General features: G+C 47.7%; 1 protein-coding gene across 1 annotated transcript; it reads right to left on the minus strand.

Annotated features, from left to right (window-relative positions):
• Positions 1-514: 514 nt before the first annotated feature.
• Positions 515-4,189, minus strand: LOC136641889 (zinc finger protein 436-like). Its single transcript, XM_066617987.1, has 2 exons — positions 4,034-4,189; positions 515-1,914 (listed from the first exon to the last, which is right to left on the minus strand). The coding sequence occupies exon 2, from the start codon at positions 1,901-1,903 to the stop codon at positions 737-739; it is 1,167 nt and encodes a 388-aa protein (XP_066474084.1). The 5' UTR covers positions 1,904-1,914; positions 4,034-4,189; the 3' UTR covers positions 515-736.
• Positions 4,190-10,463: the final 6,274 nt, after the last annotated feature.

A 10,463-nucleotide genomic window follows, 5' to 3' on the forward strand; every position in this document is an offset into this window, starting at 1 on the left:
CTCCTCCAAGCAGGAACATAATGTGTTCTATGTAAACCCAAGACTTTCACAGCTAGTGAAGCAAATGCAAGCACAACCATCACATTAATTATTAAATAATCTTCTTATGTATTACAAATTTAATTGTATTTTTTGTGTGTGAGGGTGGGGGGTTGCATGTGGTTCCCACCGTCTCAAAATTTTGCCTTCGTAGTCCCTGAGCTCCTAAAGGTTGGGAACTGCTGGTCTATAGTAATTTTAGGTTTAAAAAAAAAAAAATCCTACGCTATTATTTGTCCTGACTGCTTACCTGTACCCAGTCTCCATGCTCTTTCCTACAATTCCTATCCCTTACTTACCTTTCTCTGATGCCACAATACCTTAAAAAAAACAAAAACCTGCATGTTAGAAAAACAACTAATGCAAAAGAAGCAGCTACTAATCAACTTAATTTGTATAACATATTTTGAGGACAAAATTTAGGTTTTCTTGATGCAACGGGGATATTGCACAATCTCAACTCCAACTCGCCCTTTACAGAAAAATCTTTATTTGTCAGGAATTCCCACAATGAGATCTTTCTGCACTAGGTACACTAAAAGTATAATTTATACATTCTTTTCTACTCATTGCCTCTTCCACTCTGGCCATCCTCTATTGCAAACGTATTTGATGCTCTACCAAAAGTTGCTACAATGCAGGAATTTCTATCTGTTAATTTTTTTCATGTTTATTAGGGCTGCAGCAGCTCTCCTTCCTATTCAGAACACTTTAAAGATGTCTCTCTGTCATGGATTTTCCGATGCTTAATAAGGTTTGAACTCACACTGAAGCTTCTCCCACACTGGGTGCACTCATAAGGTTTCTCCCCTGTGTGTACCCTCTGGTGGGTGATAAGGTGTGAGTTGTTACGGAAGGTCTTCCCACACTCGGCACACGCATATGGTTTTTCTCCTGTGTGTACCCTCTGGTGGCCAACAAGCACCGAGCTGTAGGAGAAGCTTTTCCCACACTCAGGACACTTGTATGGTTTTTCTCCAGTGTGAATCCTCTGATGTGTAAGGAGGTGGGAGTTTGTATTGAATTTCTTCCCACAGTCACTGCATTTATATGGCTTTTCACCTGTGTGGATTCTCTGGTGAATAATGAGGTCCGCACTCCGACAGAAGCTTTTGCCACACTCCAAGCATAAATAGGGTTTCTCAGTCATATGGATTCTCTGATGACTCAGAAGACCAGATTTCACACTAAAGCTTTCAGGGCAGTCAGGGCATTTATAAGGCTTCTCCCCTGTGTGGATTCTCTGATGCATAATCAGGGTTGAGCGCCTGCCAAAACTTTTCCAGCAATCCTGGCATTTGAAGGGTTTCTCACCAGTATGAGTCCTCTGGTGCGTGATGAGTGTTGAACTCCTACTGAAGCTATTTCCACAGTCAAAACACTTATAGGGCCGCTCTCCTGTGTGTGTCCGTTGGTGCATAATCAGGTTTGAGCTGCGGTTGAAGGTCTTCCCACAATCGCCGCATTTGAAGGGTGGCTCCTTAGAGTGGGTCCTCTGATGCCTATTGAAGTTCAAGATCTGGTTGAAGCTTCTTCCACAGTGAGGGCAGATGTAGGGCTTCTCTCTTATATGGCTTTTCTGATGCGCAATGAGATGAGTGCTCTGAACAAAGCCCTTCCCACATTTAGTGCAGGTATAGGGTCTGTCTCCCGTATGCAGTTTCTTGTGCCGAACAAGGTCTGAACGGCGGCAAAACTTTTTCCCACAATCAGAGCACGTATGTTTCCTTTTAAGTACACGTCCTCCTGGCATGACAGTTTTATCTACTTCTATCAACTCCTCCAAGCAGGAAGTATGTCTAGCCTTGTCTTCCTCCAAGCAACTTTCCTGCTTAATGTTCTCATCTTTGCCCGTGGTCAACATCTTATCAAGAGCTGGGAGGGGGAAAAAAAAAAGAAAAAATTCTGATGCAAGTCACTGTTCTGTACTGTCAGTAAAAGGAACCACAAAAATGTGACACATCCAATCTCCCGAACAAGCAAGATGCGTGCAGGCTCTTAAGTCACAGATTCTGAATGCAGAGTCTGGCCTTTGGAGTACTTGCACACATGATGCTAACAGGGGTTTAAGCCCCACACTTTCAGTGTCTGGGAGTACATGTAAGCAGCATGATGCATGCAGGCCCTTGCCACAGATTCTGAATGCAGAGTCCAGCCTTTGGAGTACTGGTACACATAATGCTAAACAGGGGCTTTAAGCCCACACCTTCAGTGTCTGGGAGAACATGTAAAAAAGCCAGAACACAAACAAATTGACACGTAAACTAAAGCTTTCATGTCTGGTACAATTAGTGTTATAGTAAGAAATGTTTGGGCTTATCGTAACGTATGGGTCCTGCTGGATTCTAGGCTGAGAACCTGGTTCACAACTTGGCCCAGCCTGAGCTGAGGTAACCAAGAGCTCCCAACATCTGGAGGGGGAGGACAGACCAACATCAACAGAACCTAATGGTCACTGGCTATTACGCTGTTCCTTTCTATGTACCTGGGGGGGGGGCTCTCCCCAGCAGCCTTCCACACTGATCCCCAAAGAACGGGCTCTCCCAGACTTGCTCAGTCAGAAGCACACAAGGGAGTCTCTTCAAGTCTGATTACCTTTTCTTTAGCACCACTCACCACCACTCTGATGGCTAGATCCCATGGAACCTGAAGCACCTCAGAACTGGAGGGGAAGTCCTCCACAATGAACCACAACTGTTTCAACACATTCCCCCACTAGATTTCGTTTGAGGGAGACAGCCTCTAAAATTGTTTTAAAGTCCAAAATATGCAGTAGTAGTCAATGTGGGAATTGCATCTGCAGCTGCAGGAAATGCAAAAGGCCAGAGTGATGCATGGATCAAGGAGAAGACCAGGGAGCAGGGTGACCAGATGTCATAACCACAAAAGGGGACAAGGCACCCCAAAATGTAGGGCATCCAAGCTAAATGTAGGACACAACTAAATAAAAGCTAAAAACACTCCTATGTTGATTTCCTGTGGTTCATTTAAACACTATATTACTTATTATTAAATTTAAAACTATATTACATGTGATTGTTACATACAATGTATTAATTGCAAGAAGGCTATGTGATGCCTGCAAGGGCTCGCTCCCAGGGAAAAGGAGGACATATAAGTTCTTTTCCAGGACACGAGGCTAAAAAAAGAGGACATGTCCTGGAAAAAGAGGAAATCTGGTCACCCTGCCAGGGAGGCTGAGGATCAAACCCCTATGCAGCCAGAACATTCATGAAATTTCCATAAAGCAGTCAATATATACCTCAACCTTATCCTTCCTTCCATGGTTGTGGTGAAGATAAAATCAGATAACCCTAGTCAGATAGAGATGTGGGACATCACCAGTACTGTACATGCCAGCCTGGCTAGGGAAGAAATGAGACAGCTGCCCAGCACAGCCCAGCTTTCCTCTTTTGCTCTTTCAGAGCCCAATCCTATGCATGTCTACTCAGAAGTAAGCCCCATTATAGTCAGTGGGGCTTGCTCCCAGGAAAGTGTGGCTACGACTGCAGCCTCCATCACCCCCACACATAGGTAAGAGCCCAATCCTATTCACATCTACAAAGACGTAATCAAGTAATAGTCAATGGGACTTACTCCCAGGTAAGTGTGGCTAGAACTGCAGCCTCAATTACCCCCACACGTGGGTACATACAAATAGGTAAGAGCCCAACCCTATGCACATCTACTCACAAGTTGGGCCCATTATAGTCAATGGATCTTACTCCCAGGTAAGTGTGACCAGGACTGCAGCCTCAAACGGACACGTGCACTTGCCTTGCAGTGACCTCTATTCCTAGAGCGCAACCAGGGCTGCAAAGGAACCCTTTATCCCAGCCCATAGCTGTGGCTCTTCGGCCACATGTCATCATGCACCCTGCCCATCTCTTTCCCCACCGGTCCTCCTCCCTCCCCTTCCCCTAAATCCTTCCCAGGCCCGCAAATCCTGCAGCTGGGAAGCTAATGGCTGCCGCGGCCGAGGATCAGTTCTCACCTCCGTCGGGCGCAGGGCTTGCACATGCAATCGATGTGCAAGAGAGCTGTGGCTGGCAGAGCAGAGGCGCGTGCGGCTCCCGCACCACCACGCCAGTCCCCAGCCTCGGAGCGCAAGGATGCCCAAGCCCTCCCCGTGCTGCGGCTCCCCAGTCCGGGGGAGGGAAAAAGGCCAGCGATGGGTCTTCCTCCCTGCCTTCGGAAGCAAGCGGAGCCCTCTGCAGGCCGGCTGCGAGATCTCTGGCGCAAGGGAGGCTGCCACCGCCGGAGAGACCAGCTGGAAGGCCTGCTGACAACCATGCATGGAGGGACTTCAGCTGCTCAGCCCTGCAGGACCAGAAGCCTCGGTGGCAAGGAAGAGGTCCTCTCCACCGCAGTGTCGCTCTCTTCTAAAGGCTGCACCCGTTCACACGTACTCGTGCAGACACGTGTGCACACCTTTTTCTCCTCCCCCCCCCTACGTTGCATATATGCAACAGGGACTGCGGGCTGGGCACAAACGGGTTAACAAAAGTCACATTTTTCATCTTTCATCACACCTAACCTATAAGGCTGCAATCCTATCCATACTTACTTGGGAGTAAGCTCCCTTGACTTACTTCTGAGTAGAACACGCCTAGGATTGGGCTCTCACAGTGCAATCCTAGGCATGGCTGCTCATAAGTAAGCCCCCACTGTGCTCAAAGGGGCTTGCTCCCAGGAAAGCATGCATAGGATTGCAGCCTCAGGCACTCTGAAGCAAGGGCAGGCTAACCAGATCAATGGAAGACAGTGGCTGTACCTTTAACCATTGTCTAGAACAGGGGTCTCTAAACTTTTTGGCCAAAGGGCTGCATCAAATATCTGGCACAGTGTTGAGGGCAGGGGGAAAAAATTAAATATAAAATTTAAATACACGAGAGATGGAATTTAGATTAATGAATAAATGAATGAGGGGGCTCAAATGTCCAGGATTTCTCCAAGCACCAACACGGCCCAAGAAATAAAGCACACACTTTAAATGGACCCCCATTTCCCACCCTACAAGCACAACTCTGGTTGGGTTTGTCAGCTGGGCCAGAGGCGCTCATGGGATCTGAGGCTGGCCACAGGCCAGATAGAGGCTTGCTGTGAGCCATGACTGGCCCCTGGGCCGGGGTTTGGAGACCCCTGGTCTAGAAGAGGGAATCTGGGCAGGTGCAGCTTTTCAAACCCTTCCATGCTGAGCTGCAGCTGCCAAAATCCCCTCTCCTATACAATGGTCCCCGATTGTGATGTGGTCATACTGCCCCCTCACCCTGCCCTGTTTTGCCCCCTCCCCATCCCAGTTCTGCCAACCCTTGTCACCACCCTCCCCTACTCTGTTTCAACCTCTCATCTCCCCCTTTGGGGAGAAAAGAAACTTTGTACCCCCTGATAAAATTCCTCTCAGAGGCCCTGGCCCCATGTACACTGATGGCTCAATAATAATAATAATAATAATAATAATAATAATAATAATAATAATAATACTGAATGCCTTTCAACTTTGAGTCCCACTGATTCCAGTGGGGTGTATTCCAATGAGTAGAGAGACAATTTAAAATGATTTAATTTTTTTCTGGGATGTTGGTGTTCTCCAAAAATAACCACCAAATATCCACCAAAAAAAAAGTGGTGATATGTGTTTTTTTCCCCCAAATTAACATTTTAATCAATTTTTAAAGCATTTTTATCTGTATATTTGAGTTTTATTTTGTTTTTATCATGAGAACATAAGAGCCCTGCTGGATCAGGCCAAAGGCCCATCTCGCTCAGCTTCCTGTACCTCACAGTGGCCCACCAAATGCCCCAGGGAGCACACAAGACAAGAGACTTGCGTCCTGTTGCCACTCCCTTTCACCAGGCATTCTGAGGTAGCCTACTGCTAAAACCAGGAGGTTGCACGAACTCATCATGGCTTGTAACCTGTGATGGACTTTTCTTCTAGTAATTTGTCCAATCCCCTTTTAAAGGCATCCAGGCCAGATGCCATCACTACATCCTGTGGCAAGGAGTTCCACAGACTAATTACCTGCTGGGTAAAGAAATGTTTTCTTTTGCCTGTCCTGTCTCTCCCAATACTCAAGGTTAGTGGATGTGCCCTGGTCCTGGTGTGGTGCAAGAGGGAAAAGCATAGCTCTTTATCCACCCTCTCCATTCACTGCATAGTTTTGTATGTCTCAATCATGTTGTGTGTCCCCGTACCCCTCATGCCTTTAGTCTATCATTTTAGACTGCCCTACCCAGCCATGGAGTCATCAAGACAGCCACAGCCTCCTGAGAACAGATCCTCTTTTTTTCTCCATGCAGCTACAGCCAGCAGATGGCCCTCTGGGTCAACGGCCAGCAGGGCAGGGAATGAATGAATGGAAGCTTTTATGCTTCCGGATAGCAGGGTTGGGCTGGACCCATTTCCTCTTTGCCAGGCAGGCATCCAGGCTTCTGGGGTGCCCAAGGAAGGTGAGACTGCTTGCAAGGCCAGTGTCATTGTGGTGTCATTGCGATAGGAGGGTCAGGGATCTGGGCTGTCCTTGATGACAGTTCAGTTTGCAAAGAGGAGTTCAGTTTGCAATCACTGGGTGTCACTAGGAGTTCAGTTTGCAAATGCAAAAAGTAGAGGCAATTTCTCTGTAGCTGTAGAATTGGACTATTCTTGGAAATAAACTAGCAATCCTCTATTCCTTAGAAAGCACTGAAAATGTTGGCAATCTGTTAATTTCTTTCCTTGGCTCTTTTCAGTGCTTACTTTGCAAAATGAAATTATAAAACTGTTTACCGGGTATGGATGGACAGGGGATGGATAGAGGGATGTTCTTTTCTCTCTCACACAACACCAGAACCAGGGGACATCCACTGAAATTGAATGAGAGGGGAGTTTGAACAGACAAAAAGAAATATTTCTGTACCCAGCACATAATTAGTTTGTGGAACTCCTTGCCACATGATGTGATGATGGCATCTGGCATAGATGCCTTGAAAAGGGGATTGGACAGATTTCTGGAAGAAAAGTCCATCACAGGTTACAAGCCATGATGGGTATGTACAGTCTACGATTAGCTGTTTGCTCATCACGAGGGCTAGGTAGGAATTTTTTTTCTGTCATCTGGATTAGCCATGGATGGCAGTTTTTCTGCCTATCCCAGACTTGCAAGGGAGGGAAGATGTGTTCAGTAGGTTTCATTCGTTAAAATGTAGTCACTTGTTTTTAATAAAGTGGCTCAAATTAAACCCAAGTGAAGTCTGGTGTCTTTTGGGGGGGGGGATGTGAGGGTAAACAGATTACCAGATGCAGGAGAATGCAGGATTGCAGCCTTAGTTTATTCAGATTTATTCATTTGTCCTTGTTGGCTGCTCCCCTTACAGCAACTACTATTTGCGTGCCACTGTTTTTTAATCTTCAAAATAACAAGTTTGTTTTTTTTTAATGTTCAGTACCTGCCTGATCAGAAAGAACTGAATGTACGAGCAGCAGAATGAGCTGGTGGGTGGCAGAGTGGACTGGACCACCCCAGGTTCAGGAGACTGGTTTGGAATGGCCTCCCCTCCTGTAAAAGTAAAATCAATTCTTGTAAGCAAAACATTAGCTTACATTAATCAGAGTATGTGAAGCTTCTAGCCTTACTCTCTCTTTGCTTGGAGTGTGTGTGAGTGGATTATGGTGGAGGCAAAGCATTCCATGCTGTGGTCCCAATCCAGCCCCCTCCTCTGCAGCTGCTGTTTAGAGAACCTTATTCTCTAAGCCAGTGATTCCCAAACTGGTGGGTCACAACCCACCTGGGGAACCAGCAACAGATGCACTGCTCCTGCCAAGGGGCTTTTTTAGTTACCTGGGGGTAAGTCAATATATTTTCCCTGAAAACCGTGAGTAACTTTAGATCAGAGATAAGGACTTTCTAAACAAGCTGAGGAGGTGATCAGAAGGGTTTGCAAGCTTCCAGGACTCCGAAGGAGACCAACACTACCCTGCCCCAGGTAAGTAAAAATGACCCTTGGCAGCAGCAGCACTGTAATCTCTGCAGCACTGCTGCTGCCCCCTGCCAGCCCACACAAACACCTGGTTCCCAACTCCCCTGTAGGAATTTGGGAACCACTGCTCTAAGCATAAACACATCGTTAGTGTCACATGTAGTTTGGTGCTCATGGGCTTCTGGTGACTGAACTGCTTCCTGATTCCTAGCCTAGGCACTTAATGCCTGCGCTACAAGAGGATGTCACAGTATTCTAGGCATAGAAGTAAGTAAAGTTAGAGTTGCACATCCATTGTACTTCATCTCAGTACAGGCTGTGCAGGACAACCAGTGCCAGAGAAATTGCACAAGGCATCAATTTGGAATCCAGACCCACAGAGCATTTCCTCATAGGTGCGTTGTGCTCCTTTCTACCTGCCCATTGCTGATTTGAGCCTCTGGGGACGGAAAACTAGGGCACTGTGTGGTTCTAATTTTTCCTGGCTTTATGATTCTGGCTGATAATTAATCAGAGTGTCGAGATATGTTTTAGCAACAGGTTGTTGTTGGCAACCTTCAGTCTCAAAAGACTCTGGTATCGCGCTCTGAAAGGTGGTTCTGGAACAGCGTCTAGTGTGGCTGAAAAGGCCGATTCGGGAGTGACCATCCCTTCCACACTGGGAGCAAGTGCAGTCTGTCCCTGGTCTGTCTCCCTGGCTGTGGGCCTTCCTTCTTTGCCTCAGACTGTTGGCCAAGTGTCTCTTCAAACTGGGAAAGGCCATGCTGCACAGCCTGCCTCCAAGCGGGCCGCTCAGAGGCCAGGGTTTCCCACCTGTTGAGGTCCACTCCTAAGGCCTTCAGATTCCTCTTGCAGATGTCCTTGTATCGCAGCTGTGGTCTACCTGTAGGGCACTTTCCTTGCACGAGTTCTCCATAGAGGAGATCCTTTGGGATCCGCCCATCATCCATTCTCACGACATGACCGAGCCAACGCAGGCGTCTGTTTCAGCAGTGCTTACATGCTAGGGATTCCAGCTCGTTCCAGGACTGTGTTGTTTGGAACTTTGTCCTGCCAGGTGATGCCTAGAATGCGTCGGAGGCAGCGCATATGGAAAATGTTCAGTTTCCTCTCCTGTTGTGAGCGAAGAGTCCATGACTTGCTGCAGTACAGAAGTGTACTCAGGACGCAAGCTCTGTAGACCTGGATCTTGGTATGTTCCGTCAGCTTCTTGTTGGACCAGACTCTCTTTGTGAGTCTGGAAAACATGGTGGCTGCTTTACCGATGCGTCTGTTTAGCTCAGTATCGAGAGAGAGAGTGTCGGAGATTGTTGAGCCAAGGTACACAAAGTCATGGACAACCTCCAGTTCATGTGCAGAGATGGTAATGCAGGGAGGTGAGTCCACATCCTGAACCATGACCTGTGTTTTCTTCAGGCTGATTGTCAGTCCAAAATCTTGGCAGGCCTTGCTAAAACGATCCATGAGCTGCTGGAGATCTTTGGCAGAGTGGGTAGTGACAGCTACCAGCCTATGAGAGTCTCCTCAGAAGTCAGTCCCATTCTAGTCAATGGGGCTTACTCCCAGGGAAGTGTGGGCAGGATTGCACCAGCACCAGCCTATGAGAGTCTCCTCAGAAGTCAGTCCCATTCTAGTCAATGGGGCTTACTCCCAGGGAAGTGTGGGCAGGATTGCAGCCTCCAAGCACCAGCCTATGAGAGTCTCCTCAGAAGTCAGTCCCATTCTAGTCAATGGGGCTTACTCCCAGGCAAGTGTGGGCAGGATTGCAGCCTCCAAGCACCAGCCTATGAGAGTCTCCTCAGAAGTCAGTCCCATTCTAGTCAATGGGGCTTACTCCCAGGCAAGTGCGGACAGGATTGCAGCCTTGGAGCACCAGCCTATGAGAGTCTCCTCAGAAGTCAGTCCCATTCTAGTCAATGGGGCTTACTCCCAGGGAAGTGTGGGGAGGATTGTGTGTGGGCAGACTTTACAGTCTGAGTAAATATTTTCTTTTGTCTGTCCTAACTCTCCCAACACTCAATTTTAGTGGCTGTCCCCTGGTTCTGGTGTTGTGTGAGAGTCTAAAGCAGGGTTGTCAAACATAAGGGGGGGGCGGATGCGGCCTGTGGAAGCTTTTTATCTGGCCCTCAGGCTCTCAGCTGCTGAGCAGTGCTGGGGTGTTACTGCTGCATGGGCAGCCCACATGAAAATTGGGCTCACTTCAGAAACATTTCTGAGCCAGCTTGTGAAAGGGATCTAGTCAGCTGCACTGCACAGGGAGCCTGGCTGCATAAATGCATACCCCCTCCTTGTACCAATACAGGTGGATTGATTATCCCTGCAGACAAGAGTACTGAACTGCCTGGTTTTGGTGATGCTGTGTTGCTGTGATCACAAGGCTGGCACTGGCAGACAGGGTAGCCAAGCCCCACCCTCCCAACAGCCACTTCCTGGTATATCAGAACAGCCTGAGCCAGGAAAACGAA

Source organism: Tiliqua scincoides, chromosome 2 (assembly GCF_035046505.1).
Source record: "Tiliqua scincoides isolate rTilSci1 chromosome 2, rTilSci1.hap2, whole genome shotgun sequence".
Taxonomy (NCBI): Eukaryota; Metazoa; Chordata; class Lepidosauria; order Squamata; family Scincidae; genus Tiliqua; species Tiliqua scincoides.